The 23,764-nt window shown below is 61.7% G+C and overlaps 1 protein-coding gene across 10 annotated transcripts in view; it reads right to left on the bottom strand.

Moving 5' to 3' along the window:
* Window positions 1-23,764, bottom strand: part of ADGRB1 (adhesion G protein-coupled receptor B1) — a 95,947-nt gene that overhangs the window by 33,264 nt on the left and 38,919 nt on the right. For 9 of the 10 annotated variants that reach the window (XM_074387230.1, XM_074387232.1, XM_074387231.1 and 6 more), the window contains exons 17-18: window positions 23,647-23,690; window positions 1,847-1,991 (exon numbers count right to left, since the gene is read on the bottom strand). In XM_074387230.1, coding sequence (XP_074243331.1) covers window positions 1,847-1,991; window positions 23,647-23,690 — 189 coding nt within the window. Of the gene's footprint in view, window positions 1-1,846; window positions 1,992-2,102; window positions 2,272-23,646; window positions 23,691-23,764 lie in introns of those variants that run through there. The other variant, XM_039464579.2, reaches the window with a different exon arrangement.

Genomic DNA, 23,764 nt, shown 5'->3' with positions numbered 1-23,764 from the left:
CAGCCGCTTCCCCCGCTGGTGCACTGCGGCACGCAGGTGGGGGGCTCCTCCTGGGAACAGCCCCTCAGCATCCAGCTCCCCCCTGCCCCTCTCTGAACAAGTCCCCTCGGCCAGGCCCACTCTGGAGTTCAGTCTGGTGACCGACTGGGACGCCACCCGCCGGGACTGCCCCGTTCCGGCACTCTCTCTGCGTCATCCCTCTCCCTCCTCGCAGCCCCCCCCTCCTCGGGTAGTACAGGTCCCCTCCCTTTCACAGGTGGGGAAACTGAGGCTCAGAGAAGCTTAAGGTAGGGCCAGTCCAGGGTCACAGTGTGTCAGAGACAAACCTATGTCTCAACACCCCAACGCTGAACTGCTGCAGGCCTGACACTGGGCTGGGAGGAGGGGCAGAGGGGCACCCCCCCCCCGCACCCCGGGCTCTCTCCTGCCTAGGTACTCTTCCAGCACCCACAGGAAGAGCAGCACCCAGAGACCAGCGGCTGGGCCCTGTCCTGCCTGGTCCAGCCTTGAAGGGGCCCAGAAAGTCCACGCATCGAAAGCCACAATGTCCAAGGCCTTCTACACAGAAGGCCACCTCTTCCAGGGAGCCACTGGGATGGCTCTGCCAACTGCTGCCTGAGGGGCTCTGTCCACAGAACCAGCAACATCCAGAGCCCCGCCTGAGGGGACAGCCCAAGCAGGGGTGCACTGGGGCTGGGGGCCAGACACAAGACTCCTGCCCAGCCCACTCACCCAAGACCTTGAGCAAGGCTCTCTCTCCCTGGGCCTCAGTTTCCCTGCCTGTCAATGGAGGACTTTACTGGCAATGGCCTGGAAGGTTCTATCCAGCTCTGGCACTGTGGGAAACCCCAGCTGACAATATCACCTGCTCCCCCAGTGTCCAGACGACACAGCCGGGAGGCCGGAGGGTCCTCTAAGAGGCCAGACTACCTCCCACATGGACCCCAGGGTCCCACGAGGGCCAGGAATGCCACCTCCAACTCCCAGGAAGGCCAGGCCCCTCCAAGTGCCCCGTCCACCCCCGCTGCCCCCCAGGCTTCCCCTCAGGTCTGGGCAGAGGCACCGGGTGAGCCCCGGCCGAGGCCCCGTGCTTCTCAGGGGGCCGTCGTGGCCTGGTCCTGGGACCCGGCAAGGGGCTGTGGCCCACCTCAGGCCAGGTGTGCAGCTTGGCCGGCTGGAAGCAAGAGGGCCCACCTGCCCCAGCGGGCTGCGCCCAGCACCCAGGTGCCCTGCCAGCGGCTGGCCCTAGATGCCGTAGCCATAGAAACCAGCAGCCCCCACAAGAATCACAGAACAAAAAGGAGGCCCCGAGGTGCTGAGGCTTGTTGGGGGTGGGGGGGCGGATCTGGGCCAGGGCCCCTCCCTGGGGCCCCCAACACCGCCACGGACCAGGCTTTACTCGGGGTGGGTCGAAGGGCTCTGCCAAGGCGGCAGCTCCTCCTCTTCCCGCTCCCTGGCAGGCGGGAGGACCAGGGGAAGGGGTAGCCCCTCCACCGGCGACGCCTCCCCGCCCCCAGCTCAGGACCCAACCCAGTCTCCCCTCAGGCCCAGGCTCCTTCCGAGCTCCCGGGCCTCCAAGGCCAGGGGAGATGGGACCCATCCATCAGTCACTTTCCGGGGGTCCCGGCTCCTCCCAGGCCCGTCCCCAAGTCCACGCTGCCACCCGCTCGGCGCGCACCCACCCTCTCCAGAGGCTCAGGGACCCCGCCGGCCGGGCTAGGCCACGGCGGCTGCGGGGCGCAGCGACCCCTCCGGGACAGGACGGGTGCGCGCCCCCCCGCAGGCCCCGGCAGCCCCGCCCGCGCCCCCGCCCGCGCCCCTCCCGCCGGCCCGGCCGGGGTCTCACCGCGTCGGCGCTGAGCTGGGCTAAGATGGCGAAGGTGGAGAGCCGGTCACAGAGGCAGCGCGTCCGGAGGGCGTCGAGGGGCACCGTGCGGCAGCCGCGCCACGACCAGGGCCCGAGCTGCGGGGGGGCGGAGGAGGAGGAGGGTCTGGGGGCGGGCGGGACACGGGAGGGAGACAGGCGGAGCGTCAGCGGCGGCGGGGACGCGGGCGCTCCGGCCCCCGAGCGGCGGCTCCGCGCCCCGGCCCCGGCCCCGCACCTGCACCCGCGGCCGCGCGCCCGCCCGTCCGCCTGCCGCCGCCAGGCCCCGCGGCCCGGGCGCCCATGCCGCGCTCTGCGCCCGCCACCGCCGCCGCCGCCGAGAGCCGCGGAGCGCAGCCCGAGGGAGAGCCGGGCGGGGGCGCCGAGCGAGCGGGGGCGGGGCGGGGGGCGAGAGCTGGCCCGGGGCCCGGCAGCCGCCCGCCCGCGCCCCCGCCGCCCCCAGCGCCTCCCGGGCCCGCGCCCCCGGCCCGCGCTGGAGGGAGGGGCAGGCCCGCAGGGGCGCGTGGGCGCACGTGGAGCGGGGAGGGCGGGTGCGAGCCGGGTGTGGCCGGGGGGCGCGGGGCGGGCTCGGAGCGCGGCGAGGGGCCGCTCCGGAGCCGTCCGTCCCGCGGCCCAGGGCGCCGGCTGAGAGCTGGTGACCTTGGGCCCGCTCCATCCCCCGCCCCCACCTCCCCCGGGCCTCGTCACCCCTGCTGCCTGCAGCTCATCTCCTGGGACAGACTCGGCCTTCCCCGCAGGGAGGCCTGCCGCTGGAAACTTCCCTCTGCGGTCTGACCCAGCCGCCCGCTGACTACGGGCCGCCGCTGCCCCGGTTTCCATCTAAGCACGCATTTCAGCACAGGACTTGTAACTGGGCGCCAGGGACTGACCTGCCCTGCGAACCCCTCCTCCTCCTCTCCACCCCAGCCTCCTCCTGTTCTTCCTCCTCCTCCTCCTCCTCCTCCTCCTCCTCCTCCTCCTCCTCCTGCTGCTTTGGAGCCGAATTCCCCCACCTTTCGAGGCAGCCCTCCTGTCCGGAAGAAGCCACCGTGTCCCTCCTTCCCAGACCTGGCCCTGGAGCCAGGCCTGCCTTCCTCCCTGCTGGGGCTTGGCTGGCGGGAAGTGCCCAGGGGGTCCTCTCAGGGGCTGAGTCCCCAGCCCCACCCAGAGTCCTGGGCCTGCCTGGTGGAGGAGGAGGCCTCCTGAAGAGATGAGCCCCAAGAGCTTGCGGCGCAGCTCTGCAGCTGCGGAGCCCCAGCTGCTGGTCTCCCTCCTACTGTCAGCTGAAAAGCCCTCAGCCCTCCCTAAGTAGCTGCCACCCAGCCCCTAACCCCGGACTTCGGGAGAAAAGCCCAAGTGGAAGGTCTGCCTATGGTCTACCCTAGAGCCTTCATGCTGCTGTTTCACCCTATTCCCCACCCAGGGATGAGGGCGGCCAGGCGCCTTGCAGTCTTCAGCTCACCTCTTCCATCCCGCCCCCACTGTACCCACCGGGGCTGAGGCTGGGAGCCAGAAGGGGCCTGCCCCCTTGCCCTTTGGGCTGGCGCGCTCTCCAGCCTGCGGTCCCCAGAGGAGCCTGGAGATCCGCCCACACGCAGCCCTGACCGCGCTCAAAAAGCCTGGGCGAGCAGCCTCTGATCAGACATCTGGCTTTGAACTGTGCCTCGGCTGTGCCCTAGCTCTGTGACCTTGGAAAGCTACCTACACCACCTCTTGCTTCAGTCTCTTCATCTTTAAAATGGGGGTGGGGGCGTCCAGAGGGAAGCACTGGGTCCGCTCCGGACAGCGCTGAGCCGCACAAGGCCGGGTTCAGAGCACGCATGGGTGGGTCACCAGCGCCCACATCTGAGAGCCCAGAGCAGTTTCTACTGAATTAGGGATGTTGCTCAGTCTCCATCAGCAGCCGCACATCCTGAAATTCGGGTCCGGGGAGAAGGGACAAGCTGTGAGCGCCCGGGAGACCCCCGAGCATGCCCTTAGCGTCTGCTATTGTCTCTTGGGTCTTCTCTGCCTCCTGGAGGAGGACCTGGTCCCGTTTTGCAGAGAAGGCAAGTGCAGCGGAGATCACAGACGAGGCAGAGCCGGGAGGAGGCTGGGGAGCCGGCCTCAGGCTCTGCAGGGCTGGCTCTGGGCTGTGTCGCCTGGGAAGCCCCCTCCCCTTGCAAGTGCAGTGTGATTCCAGGTTCTTATTTCAGGGAGCCAGGGTTTAGAAAACCGAGGCTCACCTATCTCTGGGACCCTCGGAAAAAGGAGGCTGCAGAGGCATGTGGGAGTCCCGGAAGGGACCTGCATCGTCAGGCTCCTTGGCTCCAGAGGAGGCCTCTGCCTGAGCCTGCTGCCTCTGCCCATGTGAACCTCACAGGCTCCAAAGGGCAGCCACCCACCACGCGTACCCAGCCACTGGGATGACCGTCAGGGACGCAAGCTGCCCTGTGATGGCCCAGAAGTCACAGACCTTGGGTAGGGACCCCTTCAGCTTCTCCCTGAGCCAAGTGTAGATCCTGGTAACCACAGATAGAATCCAGGGCCCAGGCAGGCTCTGGGGCTATGGAGGGAACATGAAAGGGGGTGTGGGGTCCCTGAAGTCCTGGAGATCCAAGTGACACCCTAGATCCTATATGCTGGCCAGAAGGTTTTCCAAGGCCTTACTCAGGTGCCCCAGGCACACCCCACTCACCACCTGCCTCCATCCCCCACACTCTCCAGGGCAGAAGCCACTGTCCCCACACAGCAGAGGAACAGGTGGGACAGAAGCCTGAGACCCACCCCGGGCACAGAGCCACTAAGCCCTAGCTGGTGACCGTGCAGCAAGGGAGGCTCAGGTAACTCCCAGGAAACCTGCATTAGCTGAGCCTATTTCCTGGCTTAGGATAGGTCTCAGTCTCAGGACCTGCAGGTGAAGTAAAGGTTCCGATGTAGGCCCTGGGTGGGAGAGGAGCAAGCAGCCAGGCACATAAACACTGCAGTTCAGGCCCACTGCTGTCTTGCTGTGTGACCTTGGATAATCGCTGCCTCTGTGAGCCTCCCATCTCCCACCGAGAGGACCTATCTGCATGCCCGGGGGTGGGTGTGCAGCTGTGGTCTATGCCTGCCAGCCTCTGACCAGACACCAAGACGGCCAGCACAGCACAGGCCAGAGGGCACCCGAAAAGTCCTGCAGACGGCTTCTCTCTGTGCAGCTGGCACTGGGTTCCAGTCCCAGCTCTGCTTCTCACGGGCGCAGCGCTGCCTCAGCCCTCTGTTCTGAGCAGAGGGGCCCGGAACCGAGCTGCCCACCTGCCTGAGGGTTGCTGGGAGCTGGGCTGGCTAGGGCCAGCAGCCTGGCAGGTTCCCAGCTGCACTGGCCAGTCTGCAGGACGCCAGGCCTACAGCTGCCGGCTACTGCCTGGAAGCCAGCGCCCGGGCCCCAGGGCTCCCGCTGTGGGTGCTCATTTGCTTATCAGCTTCTGGGGGCAGAAAGAGAGAGGGGCTGCTGCCCACTCTGCTAAGAGTCAGGCCAGGGCCTGCCCCTACTGCCTTAGGCCATGGAGGGCCCAAGGAGGCACCTGCCCGTGGTCCAGAGACCCGGCTGGTCAGGCTGGCAGCTCTGGAAGCAGGCAGCTCCCGGCCATTCCGTAAGGGCCTGGATCCTGTGCTGGGGCTCACTGGGGCCTGCAGGCCTGCGATGCAGATGCCGGGGCCTCAGCCTCTCTACCTCCTCCAACGTCGTCCTGGCTCCACCGGCCTTGGCAACGTGTGTCGGGGAACAGACTCCCGACACGCAGCCCAGGGACAGGGACTCTCTCCTCGCCCTTCCCTGCACTTCCACGATAATGGCTTCTTCGCTGTGCTAAGAGCTTTCTGCCAGTTTATGATTTGATTTCTGCAGGGACCCTTAGGTCAGCTTTGTGGATAAAGAAACCAACGCTCAGAGAGGCAGCGATAGTCCAAAGCCTCACAGCAAGACAGTAGCAGGCCCAGAACCTGCTTTCATCCGCCTGGCTGCATGCGCCTCCCACCCACGGCCTACCATGACTGTCAGGGGCAACCTGAGACCCATCGCAAGCTGGGAAATAAACTCAGTCAATGCAGGTTTCCTTGGAGTGACCCGAGCCTCTCTTGCTGTGCTAGACCTCAGCCGAGGACTGGCCTTTAGCAGGACAGATAGGGGTTGGCCCTGACCTGAGACCCTCGTGGGCAGCTTAGATGCATGTCGGCTTGGGAAAGGTAGCAAAGCCTCAGACCTCCCTCTCAACAAAATCTCTAGGAAGCATTCTCTTGTACCAGATCCTGACTTACAACATTGGGATGTTCTGCAAGATGTCTGACTGAAATCCTTCCTGCTGCAGGGGACACTTTTCCCATCTCTGCAGACAGGCAAGTCTTCCCCTTCCCTGGCACACAGCAACCTCCCTGCACGTGGGAGACCTTTTGCCACCTCTCATCTAAGCTATAGAAACTTGGAATATCTGGGTCACAGAGCAAGGTCCCCTCCTGTGCCCAGGCCTGAGGAATCTGGGTCAGTCACACCTGCTCCCCACCCCCATGGGTCCCAGGGTGAGAGCAGGAGCTGGGGCAGTGACACCACCCAGGACCAGCCAAGCAGGGGCCTGGCTAGAGCAGGTCCTCTTCCTGCCCAAGAGGAGTGGGGACCTAGAGGGACCTGGGACCTTCAGATGGGAATCCCAGGGCAGGGCTGTGCCTTCCCGCTAGACAGGGCCCCACAACAAGTCCAGCCACTGCCCATCCCTCTGCAGACCACGAGTGACCACCACCATCGGGACTCTTCCCACTTGGCTCCTGCCCAGGTCACCAAGGACCTCCATGTCCAGAAACCCAAGGGGCAAGTTCCTGTTCTGTTTACTCCACCTTGGGGTGGCTGGTGCTCAGTCAGCACCCTGTTTGCACATGTGGCCCCGGGGGCACATTCTGGTGCAGGACAGTCCTGCAGGCACCCACAGCTGCAGAGCAGGGCAGGGCGCACAGCCAGGACACCCGTGCATCAATGAATGGGGAGGGCACGGCCAGCCCGCCATTGCTGACCTGGAGCCTTGGGTCCCCCCTTCCCCTTCCCCACCTCCTCCCGTCAGCTGCCCACCAACAAGTCACACCAGCCTTTATCTGAAAATGCTTGGAGAACCCCACAGGGCCCACACTCCACGGCCACCACTCATGCCCATGGCTACTGCGGCCACCGCCCCTTGCCCTGCTCCACTGGCCTCCCAGGGCATTGGTCACTTGAAATATGTCAGGCCACATGGCCCAGCTTAGCGCCCTGTAGCGCTTCCCTCTTCACTCACAGCAAAGGCCACAGTGCTCCCATGGCGCACAGGGACTGGCCCCAACCTCCCTGACCCAACCTCCCGACTCACCCCTTTGCCACAGTCCTGTCAGGAACCCCGGCTCCCAGCAGCCCCCTCCAAATCAGTGCAGCTCCCCGGCAGCCCCCAGCCCAGGGTGGATCCCCACCTCATGTCGCCCTGAGCACCAGTGCAGGGCCACAACCTTGTCCCCATGCCCCAGAGGAGGGTGGCTCAGCGAAGGCTTCCCCAGCTGGCTGGTGGGGAAGGGCCTGGGCCCAGCCCTGCTCGGAAAGTCCCCACAGATGCCTCCGCTGGGCCTGGGGCAGGTGGGAGGCCTTGGGAGAGCCCACCGTGGCTCCTCTGCTCTTGGGGCCCCTGCCCTGACCCCTCCCGGCAAGTGCCCGGACGATGCTCGTCCAGTCCCACCCGGCAGGGGTCCAGCAGCCAGGCTGATTCCCACCCTCCGAGCTCAGCTGCCTCCCCTGTGAAGCGCGCCCAGATCCTCACCCCGCACCTGTCCATGGGACGGCAGAGGCACGCTGCCTGCACAGGGCCCACAGGCTCATGGGACATCAGGGGACAGTGATGGGGCCTTGGCGTACAAGATCCCACCTACCCACCCACCCACCAAGCCAGAGCCTTCACTGCATTCACGATGCCTCCTGCCGGCCCACGAAGCAGGTGCTATTATGGGACTGTGCACCGTCGGGGTCCCCTCGGATTTGATGGGCTAATTCACACTCTAGTGTGAATGACTCACAGGGCGGCCTCCCACATAACAGAAAGCAGCCAGGAGTGGGCACAGCACACTGCAGTGGGGGAGCTCAGGCGCGGGCAGGGAGTGGAAATGCCGTCTCTGCAGGCAGGGGCTTCGGCTTCCAGGCCTGGCCCTCAGGACCCTTAACTGGCTGGCCCCCCCCAGCGCCACTGAAACCAACACGCAGCTCCGCCACACCTGGGGACGAGCCCCTCCGTCATGCTTCATCCAACAGGAGTGCCTGCCTCCCGCCTCTGCCTATTGACTTCTTGGCCATAGACGAAGACTGGCATTGTGTCCTCCTCCAGGAAGTCTACCTGGATAACCAGACTTCCTCCCTGCCCTTCCACGAGCTCCTGGGCATTGCTCCTGGCCCTCAGCCGGACCCTTCTCCGCTGCTGTGCTGGGCTCCCCTCCCTGTGTTCTGCCTTGCCCGGCAGCCAGAGCTCCCTGCGACCTTTATCTGAAAATGCATGGAGAGCCCCATAGTGCCCACATTCCACAGCCACCACCTGTGCCCCTGGCTGCTGCAGCAGCCTCCCTTGCCCTGGTGGCATAGGCCAGCCTGGCGGGAAACCCGGCAAGCACACGCCCTCTGTTGCCTCCAGGCCCCGGTTCTGGTTGGTCCCCTGGCCTCTGTGACTCAGCCCCTTCCTCCAGGGCTCCCCCAAGAAGCCTCCTTGACGCCCGCTCCATGCCCGGGCCCTGTCTGGCTTCTGGTCTGTGAGGATCTCCAGGGCAGGCCTGCATCAGCTCTGGCCCCTCCCAGCTTAGGGCCTGGAGCAATGCCTGGGATCCTGAGGGGACTCTGGTCACTGTGACCCACCGACCCTGGCGTTTGAACACCTGCTTGACCTGGGTTTTGCTGAACCCAGCTGCCAGACGATGCTGGAACCTGCTCAGGCCTGGCGCCCTGCCTGTGTGGCTGGCTCCTGGGCTTCTCCTGGAGATGCTCGGTCTGAGCCTTCCTCAGCACCAACAGGTCTGTGACCAGGGCCTCCAGGGCTTCTTGTGTTCCCTACGATGCAAGATGCCAGTCTCCTGGCTCCCACCTGGTGCCACCACACTGAGGCAGGGCTTCTGGCCAAGGGCCTTCCCTTGGGCTGGAAACCCAGCCCTCCCCAGCATCCAGCAGCTCTTCTCCTGATCTATTTACCCACCTTGGCAGAGGCAGAGAGGCCCCAGGCTGTCTGCAAGGCAGAATGGGCTCCTGAAGAGGGCAGAGTGCAAGCTGCCCAGCCTGGCAGAGAAGTGACCTGGCCCAGGAGGGCTGGGGTCCTGCGGGGCTGCTCAGCCTGCTGCCCCTCCGCAGTGGGAGGCTGGCACTCAGAAGCCTGCCCCGAGTCCTCTCCCCTCGTGCAGACCCGCCACTGCTGCAGCTGTAGCCCTGCTCTGCCTGGCCTGTCACCCACCCTTGCCAGTGGGGGCTGCTGCCCAGAACCCACACCCTCTTATGCTCCTGCCATTGGTGCCCAGTGAGCAGGTCAAAGGCCAGCACAGTCCCTCACTCTCTCAGCAAGTGCCTCCCTGGTCTGGCCTGTGCCAGGCCTTGTGCTGGGCACTGGGCACCCCCGCGAGCACTGCCCTGGCTCTGGCAGATCACAGACCTTGCCCTGACTACAGCCAGCCTAGCTGCATCTCCTCCCAGACCGTCGTGACCTCAGAAGCGCCGCCTTGGCTCTCCTGTTTCTCCCTGTTTCCTCGCCCACCGGGGCTGCTGTCTGCACGGCTGCTGGGCTCTGGCTCCTTAACTGTGTCACAGGTGGGACTTGCTTCCCTTGGGGGCCTTAAGCTGCAAATTCACCTAAGAGCTGGGCCTACCACCACCACCGCCACTTGTCACCACAGCCTCTACCCTCAGAGCTACCACTGAGGCCAATGACTATCAACACCATCTACAGTACAACCAGAACCACCGCTGCCATCCCCACCATCACCCCATTGTGTTATCAACACCATCATGACCACTGGCCCACCACCACTACCAACAATTCCATCAGCCATCATCACACCATAGTCATTACCTCCAGACAAGATCACCAGCATCACGCCATCAGCAATACTGTCACGACCGCCAACAGCAGCAACTCCTGCTCCATCATCATCAGTGACACAACCATTGCTACCACGCCTTCACCATCGATGACACCAGCACCGTAAATACCACTCTTTCTGCCACCACATCACAACCACCACCACTAGCATCCCCACCATCAGCACCAACACCATATGCTACCAACAATGCCATCCTCACTACCACCAGCCCCAGCATCACCATCTCACTATCACCACCATCACTACCCCTATCATCGCTACCACCCCCACCCCATCATCACTACCACCATCCCATCATCACCGTCACCACCACCATCATCAAAACCACACAATCATCACCACCCCCACCCCATCATCACCACCAGCCCATCATCACCACCACCACCCCATCATCACCACCACCACCCCATCATCAGCATCACCATCATCACCACCACCATCACCACCACCACCCCATCATCACCGACACCATCCCATCATCACCATCACCACCACCATCATCACTACCACCACCACCCCATCCTCAAAACCACACAATCATCACCACCCCCACCCCATCATCACTACCACCACCCCATCATCACCATCACCAGCCCATCATCACCATCACCACCATCATCACTACCACCACCACCATCACTACCACCACCCCATCATCAAAACCACACAATCGTCACCACCCCTATCCCATCATCACTACCACCACCCCATCATCACCATCACCAGCCCATCCTCACCATCACCACCACCATCATCACTACCACCACCACCACCATCACTACCACCACCCCCCATCATCAAAACCACACAATCACCACCACCACCCCATCATCACCACCACCACCACCCCATCATCACCATTGCCACCACCATCACCACCATCACCACCACCATCACCACCATCACCACCATCACCACCACCACATCATCATCACCACCCCATCATCATCATCACCACCACCATCACCACCACCCCATCATCACCACCAACACCCCATCATCACCATCACCACCCCATCATCACCACCAACACCCCACCATCACCACCCCATCATCAAACTCACACAGCCATCACCACCAACCACCCCATCATCCCCATCACCACCCAATCATCACCACCACCACCACCCCATCATCACCACCACCACCCCATCATAACCACCACCACCACCATCACTACCGCCACCCTATCATCACCACCACCAGCCCATCATCACCACCCCCACCCCATCATCACTACCACCACCCCATCATCACCATCACCACCACCATCATCACTACCAACACCACCCCATCATCAAAACCACACAATCATCACCACCACCACCCCATCATCAAAACCACAAAATCATCACCAACACCAGCCCATCATCACCACCACCACCCCATCATCACCATCACCACCACCACCACCACCCCATCATCACCACCACCCCATCATCAAACTCACACAACCACCACCACCCCATCATAAAAACCACAAAATCATCACCAACACCAGCCCATCATCACCACCACCACCCCATCATCACCATCACCACCCCATCATCACTATCATCACCCCATCATCACCACCACCACCACCATCACTACCACCAGCCATCATTACCATCACCAACCCATCATCACCATCACCACCCCATCATCACCATCACCAGCCCATCATCACCATCACCACCCCATCTTCACCATCACCAGTCCATCATCACCATCACCACCCCATCATCACCATCATCACCCCATCATCACCATCACCACCACCATCACTACCACCAGCCATCATCACCATAACCACCCCATCATCACCATCACCACACCATCATCATCACCACCCCATCGTCAAACACAACCATCACCACCAACCACCCCATCATCACCACCACCACCCCATCATCACCACCAGCCACCCCATCATTACCATCACTACCCCATCAACACCACCAGCCACCCCATCATCACCATCATCACCCCATCATCACCATCACCACCACCAGCCATCATCACCATCACCAGTCCATCATCACCATCACCAGCCCATTATCACCATCACCACCATCCCAACATCAAAACCACACAACCATCACTGCCACCACTCCCATCATCACTACCACCACCCCATCATCACCACCAACCACCACCATCATCACTACCACCACTACTATCATCACCACCCCCACCCCATCATCATCACCACCCCCCATCATCACCATCACCACCCCATCATCACCACCACTACCCCATCATCACCACCACCACTTCCATCATCACTACTACCACCACCATCACCACCACCACCCCATCATCACTACCACCACCCCATCACCACCACCACCACCACCACCCCATCATCAAAACCACCCAATCATCACCACCAACATCCCATCATCACCACCACCCCATCATCACCACCACCACCACTTCATCACCATCACCAGCCCACCATCACCACCACTAGCCCATCACCATCACCACCCCATCATCACCATCACCACCCCATCATCACTGTCACCACCCCATCATCACCGTCATCACCCCATCATCACCGTCACCATCACCATCACCACCACCAGCCATCATCACCACCACCAGCCATAATCACCATCACCAGCCCATCATCAAACTCACACAACCATCACCACCCCCACCCCATCATCACCATCATTGCCCCATCATCACCACCACCATCACTGCCACCAGCCGTCATCACCGTCGCCACTGCATCATAACCATCAGCACCCCATCATCACCATCACCACCACCACTCCCATCATCACCATCACCACCACCAGCCATCATCACCATCACCAGCCCATCATCACCATCACCACCACCCCAGTATCAAAACCACACAACCATCACCACCACCACTCCCATCATCACTACCACCACCCCATCATGATCACCACCACCATCATCACCATCACCCCATCATCACCATCACCACCACCATCATCACCATCACCACCACCACCATCATCACTATCACCACCACCCCATCATCAAAACCACACCATGACCACCACCACTGTCATCATCAAAACCAGTGATGGCTGCGTCACTACCATCACCACCACATTAATAACACACTCATTACCATCACTGACACCACAACCGTCGCCACTACTGTCCCTTTGCAGTCATCACAATTAGCACTGGTCACTCACGGTCACCAGCATCACCCCCACTATGAGCACGTTACCATGCTCTCATCACCCGCCCTGCCATTCGCCTCCTCAGAACCAGCCCCATGACTGTCCCTGGGACTGACCCCAGCCTGGTAACAACAGTCACCAGCATTCCACAGCAAGTGCTTATCCCATGCTCACCACGTCCAAGGCACAGTGCGAGCAAACCAGGCTAGCAGGAGAGACGGCCGCCACCGCCATTGCTGGCAACAGGTGAAGTCTGAACTCAGGCAGCCACACCATCGCCACTGCCCGTCACGCTTGACAGCCCTGCCCTCCAGGAATCTCCCTGCCGACCCAGCTCCCAAAGCTACAGTCACCTCTGGTGACCTCCAGGTCAATCCACCATCCCCCTGCTTCCAGGCACCTCTGCACCAAGGGCAAGAGAATGGATACTCGCAGCCACTGTGCCGTCCCCGCTCACAGGGAAGCGCTTCCTTTTGTCCACCCCTGTCCTGCCTTCCCACATCCTTGGGAATAGTCAAGTCGCCACCTCCCTTCCTGACCTCAGGGTAACTGAGTGGCCTGGGAAGGGGGGCTTTGATGAAGCCTTTCCTGCTGCCCTAGATGAGCCACTGTGCTCCTGGGTGAGGGACGGAGGGACACGGGCACTGAGGAGAGGAGGCTCACAGCCTCCCAGGCCCATCCCCACGGCCCGGACCCCTGCGGCCGTCCCTCTACCTGTCCTCACCCCCATGGGGCATGGCTGAGAGGGGCTCCCACGGTGGAGGAGTGGCTCGGCGGGGCAGGGGGGAGGGTGCGGAATACAAATGTCCAGCCTGCCTGTTCTAAACCGGAGCATGCCAGGCAGAGGCCATGAGACTGGCGTCTTGCATCGTGAGGAACATGAGAAGCCCTGGGGGCCTTGGTGGCAGACCTGTCGGTGCCGAGGAGGCTCAGACCCGGCAGCACAGTGAGAGGCACAGAAGCCAGCCCCACAGGCAGCGCATCAGGCCTAGGGCCCGCTGAGATGGCTGCTGGGAGCCATCTAGATGCCAAGGAGCCGGGTGGGCATTGAGGGGTCACTCCACGTGGGCCCAAACCCATAAGCCTGCTGTGACCCCATTCTCAGTGCCAGCTTCTGGTCAAGGTCTGGGCCCGTCTGGCTTGTCCAAGCTCCTGGCAGAAGGCCTGGCACTGAGCAGGCACCCAGGAGGTGGCAGCCCTCTCCTTGCACACCCCTGCCACCCCCACAATTCCACCTCTATCATCTCCAGGGCCAGAGAACTCACCCTGTCTGCTTCTAAAAAGCAGCATGGGACGCAGGCAAGGGGCCCCGGAGGCCTGAGCAGCCCTGTCTACCCCAGCCGCTCCCAAGCCCACTCCCACCAACAGAGGCAGCCTCTGGGCCTCTGGGGCTCCTGGGGCCTGGCTCCAGCTCCCTCTTAACAGCCGGCACGAGTTCGCTTCCTCTAGGAAGTCGACTCCCACAGCTGGCCCCGGATCCCAGCACGCAGGTGGCTGCAGCCCAAGTCTCCGGCCCCCAAAGATGGCACTCTGTTCAGTGCCTGCTTGCCATCCTCTGGGAAGCCATCCTGGACTTCCGGGGTAGGACAGGGCCCACCTGCTGCACAGCCCCACCCCCACTCCTTAACTCACAGTGGGCCCGCCTCACAGACACGGAGGCCAAGGCTGGAGGAGGTGAACCACCCCACGGCCACCCCGCAGTGAGGAGCATGCCGGCGCTGCAGCCCTGCCCCTCCCAACTGCCAAGCTACCCTGTGTGTGTGCTGGGCTGCCTGCAGTGGGCACTCCCAGCCCACTTGGCACAGCTGGGGTGGCTGGGAGACGGATGGCACTGCCCAGCAGGAATGGGCTGGGCAAAGGCCTGGCGGCCTGTGGCTGGGGCAGGCCCGGGAGCCACATCCAAGCTCCAAGAGGGAAAAGGAGATGGCCCCCGGGGAGACAGTGGCCCCAGGGGCCTGGCAAGCGGACTGGAGGCTCTGTTATGCCCACCGGTCCCCTCCTCCACTGCAGAAACCCATCCCAGCCATGCCTCACGGGGGCTGCCACAGGCCACGAATCAGGCACTTTCTCTAGAAGAAAAAGAACCGTGTAGGCAGGCAAGGCGCGGGCCAGGGCGGTGCAGCAGCCCTGGGTTCTCGCTGGTGGCTGGTGGCCTCCAGTTGCCCAGGAAGCGCCCTGGACCGGGAGGAGGGCAGAGGCTCTCACTGCAGCGGCCCTGCGTCTCCTGTCCCATTGCACAGTTCAGGAAGCTGAGACCTGGGTGTGCACAGCCAGTGTGGCCAGATCCAAGAATTCTGTGCTTGAGGGAGGGGCCACCCTGGCTGCCAACCCCCACTGTAAGACCTGCAGACCCCCAGCCCTCAGGACACAGGGGCCCAAGCAGGCACCCAGGGCAACTCACAGCCATGTCCTGGGTAGCCCGGCTCCAAACCTCCCTCCTCAGAGGGCCCCCTCCCCACATCTCACGGGGTCAGGAGCAGCGGACTTCCCAGGGCCAGGCATCCCTGGCAGTGGCCCAGTTGGGTATGCGGTGTATCACCCTGACAGTGAGCCCTTGCTGCTGGGGTCCGATCTGTTCAAGGAATGAGCGTGTGAGCCAGTGAAGGCGGATAGGGAGTGACCTGTTAAAATGGGGCAACACTCAGACTCCCCGAACAAACACCTCCTGAGGGCTGCTGTGGCTCCAGAGCCATGGCAGAGACCCAGGCCTGCCCTGGGCAGACAGAAGGCAAACACAGATCCCCGGACTCGCTGCAGATGGGGGCCACTGCCAGAAAGAAAGAGACAGGGTGGGGTCACAAGGCAGTGGGTGGAGGGGCCTGCAGCAGGTGGGGAAGAGGGCACAGGGCAGGAACAGACGGGCATCCCAGAGTTCCAGAGCAGACCCTGTGGGAGTAAGCGGGCCCGGGGAAGCTCAGCTGAGAGGCCCCTGGGCTAGGCAGAAGATGTGGGTCCACCCCAAGCTGTGGAGACCTTGGGTGGGCCCAAGGGTCTGTCCTGAACTAGGAGGAGGCTGGCCCACTCCAAGTTCAGGCCATGGGGGCTTGCCCACGGCTGTGACCTCAAGACCTGGTCCATTCCCTCCAGCTCTGAAAACTGCCATGAGCCCCTGCACTGGCGAGACCCTGAGCCCAGAAAGAACAGGCCCGTGCAGGCCTCTGCCAGCCCCTGCTGCCCCCACCCAAGGACCAAGCAAGAGGACCTTTAGAAAGGGGGCACTCGGGAAGGGACTGTGCAGGGCCCAGGGCTGCTGCAGGGGCAGAAGCTAAGCAGGGTGGGCTCACCTCTGAGAGTGGCAGCCCACCCCTTCCCCATGCCCAGCCCCCACCCAAGTCGGGGGAGGCACATCCTCCCTTCTCCCTCCTGCCTCCTCCCTCCTCCGTCATGGTGCAGATACTGAGGCTCTTCCCAGGCCACCAAAGAGGCCTCTGTGTTGGGTGCATCCCCTCCCCCTGCACCCCTCCCCCAGCCTCCTCTGCCCCCATCGGGAACCGGCCGGCGTGGGAGAGACTGAGCTGGGAACCTGCTGCTGACAGCGACCCGGGGACCCTGCCAAGTCTTCCTTCCGCTTCCCCCCCACTCTTGGCCTGCCCCCTCACTGGCCTCTCCAAGGAAACCAGGAAAGGGGTGGGCGAGGGAGAGGCTCTTAAAGGGACCAGGATGCTCACTTGGGCAGGGGCTCCAGGGAGGGGCCAGGGTCTGGGTCCCCAGCCAGGACAGCCGAGCCTGGCAGGGGCCCCACGGGAGGTGGGGCTGGAGGTCCACCCAGGCCAGACGGGAACAACCCACGAGGTGGCCCTGGGCCTGCCAGTGAGCACCCTGGGCCTCAGTCTCTTCAGTGGTCAAATCAGTGAATAAGGACGTGCAAGCCCAGAAAGCCTGTGTGCCACTGAGCAAGGCAGCTCTCGTGGTGCCTGGCCTGGGCTGAGCTTCAGGAACGGAGCCCAGCAAATGTCCCTGTCACACGTCTGTCCTCCTTACACACACACCTGCCAGGAGGGGACCATGTCCGGCAGAATAAGGGTTCTAGGAGCCCGCAAAGTAGGGACACTCCCAACCCAGTTGAACAGGAGCCTCCTGCAGGACTTCCCAGGACCTTTATGGTCAATACGGAACTGGGAGCACATGGAACTCTGCCCTTCCTAGAGCCGTGAGGATGGGCTGACTTCTGGCAGAACCTCCAAAAATGCCAGGGGAAAGTGGTAAGGGCTGGGCCTGACACTACCGTTCCTGCTCCAGGGCTCCACTGAACCACTTTTCAAGTGAAGATGGTGCATATCATCTGTCCACGTCCTGCTAACTCTGACGTTCACGCTCGGTGAAACTCTGGGTTATACACTTGTTTTAAGGGAGTTTTAAAAGACTGCAAGATATTTGCAACTTCTCATGTGTTAAACACCCCGGGAGCTGTCCTTTCAGGACTACAGAACCTAACTCCCAATGCCCATCCTTTCTCCACCCATCATTCACTCATCCACTCATATATCCAGCCACCCACGCACCCACCCATCCATGCCTCCATCCACACATCCAGTCACCCGCACACCCATCCACCCTCCACCCACCTATTCACCCATTCACCCATCTACCATCTACACATCCAGCCACACACCCACCCATCCATACCTCCATCCATACAGCCAGTCACGCACCCACCCACCCATCCACACATTCACCTATTCACCCATCTATTCATCTACAATTTACACATCCAGCCAGCCACTCATCCATCCATACCTCCATCCACACATCCATTCATTCATCCATGCACCCACCCACCTATTCACCCGTCCATCCATCTACCATCTGTACATCCAACCAGCCACCCAGCCACCCATCCACACCTCCAGCCACACATCCAATCATTCACACACTCACCTGCCCATCTGCCCGTTCACCTATTCACTCATCCACCTATCTACACATCTAGCCAGCCACCCACCCACCCACCTATCCATCCATCCACTCACCTGCCCATCCATCCATCCCATCCACCCATCCATCCATCCACTCACCCGCCCATCCACCCACCCGCCCATCCACCCACCCACCTATCCATCCACCTACTCATCCGCCCATCCACCTACCCACCTATCCATCCACCCACTCACCCACCCATCCACCTACCCACCGATCCATCCATCCACTCACTCACCCATCCACCTACCCACCGATCCATCCATCCACCTATCCACCCACCCACCCACTCATGCATTCATACACCCACCTATCTGCTCATCCATCCATCCATCACCCACTTCTCCCCAATATATGTCCAAGTCCTAAACCCCAGAACCTATGAATGTGATTTTATTTGGAAATACAGTATGGTTTTTGAAGATGTAATTGAGTTAGAGATCTTGACTGATACCACGCTGGGTTTAGGGTGGGCCACAGATCCATGATCGGTGTCCTTATAAGAAGAGGCAAGGACAGAGACACAGAAAATAGAAGGCCAGGAAAAGGCAGCAGCAGAGACTGGAATGACATCACCACAAGCCAAGGAACGCCAAGGACTGCCTGCAGCCACCAGAAGCTGGAGAGGCAAGGAAGACATCTTTCCAGAGTCTTCGGAAGGAGCACGGCCCTGCTAACACTTGGATTTCAAAATGCTGGCTTCCAGAACTGGGAGAGAATAGACTTCTGTTGTTTTAAACTACCCGGTTTGTGGTGATCTTGGCAGTGGGTTAGGGCGGCTCTGGGAAACGGATTCTCGATCCCTCTAGCCACCTCCCATCTTGTTTCTTCTCTCAGTCACCCATCCTTCCACCCGTCTCTGGCCTTCCACGCATGCTCTCACCCACAGTCCAGCCACCCGCCCTCTCACGCACCATCCAACACTGAACGCTCGCCCAGCCATACGACTGTTCTTCCGCTGCCTCCCCCTCACCCAGCAACCCACAACTGCACTCCTGGTGCATCTCTCTGGGAAACAGCCGGCTCCCACAGATTACCCACACCCCCGCTTGTCCACACTGCCTATCAAGAGCCCCCTCGCATATCCATTTCTGCATCTAGCCACGTAATCACTGCTTTGCTCGTGAGCCACTGTTGATCAGCACTGGGTCAGCATTCAATTCTAGGGGTACAGACATGGCTTTGACATAGCTGCCACTGTCCCCCACCCCCCCCCACTCTAGCAGAGACACATGTGGCAGAGGAATATGTGGGGGTAGACTACGGTAGGGGCAGTGTCTAAGGCTTGGAACATTTGAAAACTCTGCAAGCCCCCCACCCTGTTCCCCATTTTCCTCCCTAGGATCTCCAGGCCCCAGGCCCTCACAGCCACAAGCCAGGCTGGTGCGGGGGTGTGGGGGAGCAGGAGCCCCTGAGTCATGCTGCCAGGCCATCATTCAGGATGAGGTGACCCAGGGTGTCTGGGCCTGCGAGGGTGGGGTTTGGTTACAGATCTGGTTGCTGGGGTGCAGGGACACCAGGTGCTCCTAGGGCTCAGGGTTGACAGAGCAGGAGCAGATGTCTTGGGTGTGGGTGTTGAGCTATGGGTACAAGTGTGTGTGCACAACCCGGGCCAGGCAGGCAGGTGATCTGCGCTGCAGTGGAAGCCTGTGTGTCTTTCTAGGCTGAGCGGGTCACATGGCCAATTGCTGTATGTGGCTGGAAGAGGAGGCGGCCCTACAAGCATGTGACACACACCAAGTCATTCCAGCTAAGACACCAGAGCAGGGCTCAGTGTATGACTACAGTCAGGACTATGTGTGACTAGGAGCTGGGCTCAATATAAGAACTGGACCAAGGCTCAGGCTGTGACCAGGATCAGGGCTTAGTATGTGGCTAGGATCAGGGCTCAGCCTGTGACCAGGATCAGGGCTCAGTGTATGACTACAGTCAGGACTATGTGTGACTAGGAGCTGGGCTCAATATAAGAACTGGACCAAGGCTCAGGCTGTGACCAGGATCAGGGCTTAGTATGTGGCTAGGATCAGGGCTCAGCCTGTGACCAGGATCAGGGCTCAGTGTATGACTACAGTCGGGACTATGTGTGACTAGGATCTGGGCTCAATATAAGAATTGGACCAAGGCTCAGGCTGTGACCAGGATGAGGGCTTAGTACGTGACTAGGATCAGGGCTTGGACTGTGACCAGGATCAGGGCTCAGTGAGTGAGTAGGATTAGAATTCAGTGTGTCACCAGAGTAAAACCTTGGTTTGAGTTTGAGATCTGGGCTCTATATGTGACTAGAATCACAGTTCAGTTATGAACAATCATTATGGCTCTAAGAGTTCCCTGCTTTTCAGCTGATGGTGACTGATGGCTGTAACTCCCCTCCCCCTACAAACCACTGCATTCCCCACACACAGAACCCCTCCCCAGATGCATAGGACTCTTTCTTATCCAAGTACACAAGGACACAGGCCCACACCAGCCTGGACCCGACCCCCTGGTGCCCTGGTGGGAAGAGACCTGGGTCCCTGCCCATGGTCTCCACTTCAAGTCAGCTGGGAAACTCAGCTCCTCTGAGACAGTTCACAGGGACCGAGGTCAGCTCCAATCCCTCCCTGCCAGCCATGGCCCGTCCACCAGGGCTCCACACTGCCCAGTTCCAGAGCGGACAGCCTCAATCACTGCGCTATGCTTTCAGGGGGGACTGCAGGCGTCTCAGGGTCTCAGCTCTGCACGGGCCGCAGGTCCTGGGGCAGGGTCTGGGTAGAATCAAGGACCCAAGAGGCAACTCGGCACAGTGCTGCCAGGCACTGCTCAGGCCACACCAGCGCCACCTCCCGTCCTGTCCCGAAGCCCTGACCCCAGGCACCAAGACTTCAGCACTCAGCGCATGCAGCTGGAGACGGGGTGAGTGGAGTGCCTGGCATGACTGGATGGTCCTGGGCATTCCCCATACCTGTGACTTTTAGGGCCGATGGAGGCCATGTGGACAAGCACCCTGAGGACTTGACCACCATCCTGCTGCCTCTGCCTAAAAGCAGGCAGACGCTGGCCACACGGTCGGGGAGCCAAGGCTCCCAGGGCAAGGTCTGCCCAAGGCCACACAGCACGTCCTCCTTAGCCACAGCCTGCGCCCCCAGGGCAGTGTCCGTGTCCCGGCTCCCTGGTCAGTCCCCTCACAGCCTGCTGCCCTGAAGGACAAAGGGGATGCTTTCCTCACCGCATGTTCTCACTCACAGGCGGGTGCTGAACAATGAGAGCACATGGGCACAGGAAGGGGAGCATCACACCCTGGGGTCTGTCGGCGGGTGGCGGGCCAGGGGAGGCACAGCAGAGGGTGGGGAGGTTGGGGAGGGATAACACTGGGAGAAATGCCTGATGTAGGTGACAGGGGGATGGAGACAGCAAACCTCATGGCATGTGCGCACCTGTGTAACAATCCTGCAGCATCTGCACATGCACCCCGGAACTTACAGCACAAAAACAACAAAAAAGAAAAGCAATTGACTACGCAGGCTTCAGACAACCTGGGGACTAAGCGTGGGTGGAGCCGTCCACGCGAGGACGCTGGTCACTTTGGCATTTACGTTGGTAGAGAGGGAAGGCCCCCGAAGACCACCAGCAGCGGCTGGCTGAGTGGACCAGGGCGCTGCCCCCTGCCCCCAACAGAGCTGCAGCAGCCGGCGAACAGCCCGAAGGGAGGGTTTCTGCACTGTGGGCCTGTGCTGGCGGCAGGGCTGTGGCTTCAGCGGGTGAGATGGAAGCACCTGCAGCCCTGCACTTCCAACCCCTGAAAATGCAAAGCCAACGGGGGCTTTTTTCTTGCATTTTCTTTTTCCACCCTTACAAGAGCTAGAGAGCTGGGTTCCCAGGGCTGCAGGCCACTCAGCTCTCCCCAGCCCAGCTGCCAACCCCAGACCCAGGCAGGAAAGACAGCAGAGGCCTCTCTGTGGGATGCAGAGAAGGCAGGAGGCCCGGCGTGACCCTGCCATCCCACCTTGAGGCCTGCGCACTGCTGCTCCTTCCCCTGCGATGCTCGTCTCTAGATATCCATGTGCAGAGCCGAGCTGGCCAGGCCCCTGCCTGAAGCTCCCCTCCCCTGCGAGGCGTGCAAAGGCCCCTCCTCATCTGCCCCCAGCCCCTGCCAACCTCCCTTGCCAGCCCATGCATGGCCCACCATCACAACGCTGCTCCGTCTGTCCCTGTTCCCCGCGCCTCCTCACTGGGGAGAGGAGGCTGAGGGCTGGGACCTGTCAGAGGGCAGTGACCTCTGGAGGAAGGGGTGGGCAGCGGGCAGTGGCAGACTGATTAAAGAACAGGCGAACAGAGGAGTGGGAGGATGAGCAGTGGGTGCATGGCTGATGGGTGGTGGGCAAGGGTATAAAGAACAGGTGGGGGAAGGAGTGGGTGGATGGGTGGTGGGGGGAGGGTCATGACACCCAGGCCCCACTAACTGTCCTCCCCCTGCCTTGGCCCCCCCTGCGCCCGACTGCCTCTGCCCGCTCCTTCTGGCCAGCTCCCTACTCCATGTGCCCTCAGCCTCCCTGCCCTTGCTCTGGCTGCCTCCCCCTGAGCCGTCTGCCTCCCTCTCCCTGCCAGACAGCCTTGTTCTCCAATGCCAGCCCCTGGCAGAGCCTTCCCTTGCTCCCAGGACACACACTTGTCACTGCACTAACCACCACAGAAGGGACCATGGCCCATGCCACTGGCACCCTGGTGGCCACGCTGGCCACACATACTCAGCCAGGTATAGGGAGGCCTGAGGGGACCGGGGCTGAGGGAGCCAGAGGAGCACCCTTGGAGGAGATGGAGGTGAGTCCCAGACACCCAGCTCCCTGACCACACCCTCCCCAACGCACTGCCGTCCCTCAGGCTGGAGCCGCATGTCAGAACCCGGCTGCCATTGCCCCATCCATCTCCCATGTTCTGGCCTAGCTCAGCCACGGGCGCCGGCACTGCCGGGCCTTTACACAGACTCTTCCTCTGACTGGGTGGGGTTCTCATTGCTGCCTCTGCCTCGCGGTTCGGGAGGATGGCCCCACTCCGGCACACCTGCCAGGGCTCTGACATGGCACCGCACGGCCTGACTGCTCCATACACAACCTCACGTGGGGCATGGAACCTGCTTCATCTGCCCGCAGCTCCTTGGTCAGCCGGCACCCGACAAGTGCTTGGCCGGGAACTGGCGCAGGACACATGGCCAGTGAAGACCCCAGGCCACGCCCCCATCCCATGAGCCTGAAGTTCCAGCTCCACCCCAGGCTGTCCTGGTCTGCCATGGCGGCTCCCGCAGCCTCTCAGCGCTTGGCACCCACCTGCAGACCCGAATACCAGGATTTCCCCCTGCGGTGGGCATGGGGCTGGGGTGGGGTCAGGCCAGGCCGCCTGCCCATCACCGGGCCTGGGGTTGGACCTCCATGCCTGCTCCTCCTTGAACTGTGGACATCCCTGGGAGGGGGTGGGAGGCGGCCTGGTGGGCTCCAGAGCCAGACAGTGAGTGACAGGTGGTGACAGGGAGTCCCATGCGGGTACACAGACAGCTAGGGGCTTGGCAGTCGCAACCTAAAACTTGCGCCCCTCCCCCACTGGGTCAGCCTCCCACGAGCCCCACCCCTGACCCCCAAGTGAACTTACACATCCGTCTCATCCCACAGGATGCAGGTCTGGTTGGTGGTGCCCTGGGAGAGGCGGGAGAGGAGTCAGGGCCCTGACCGCCCAAACCAGCCCCGACCCTCGGGTCACCGTGGGACCC

This window comes from Saimiri boliviensis, chromosome 15 (assembly GCF_048565385.1).
Source record: "Saimiri boliviensis isolate mSaiBol1 chromosome 15, mSaiBol1.pri, whole genome shotgun sequence".
NCBI lineage: Eukaryota > Metazoa > Chordata > Mammalia > Primates > Cebidae > Saimiri > Saimiri boliviensis.
The sequence above is the reverse complement of the archived record's forward strand: the minus strand, read 5'-3'. Positions and strand labels throughout refer to the sequence as shown.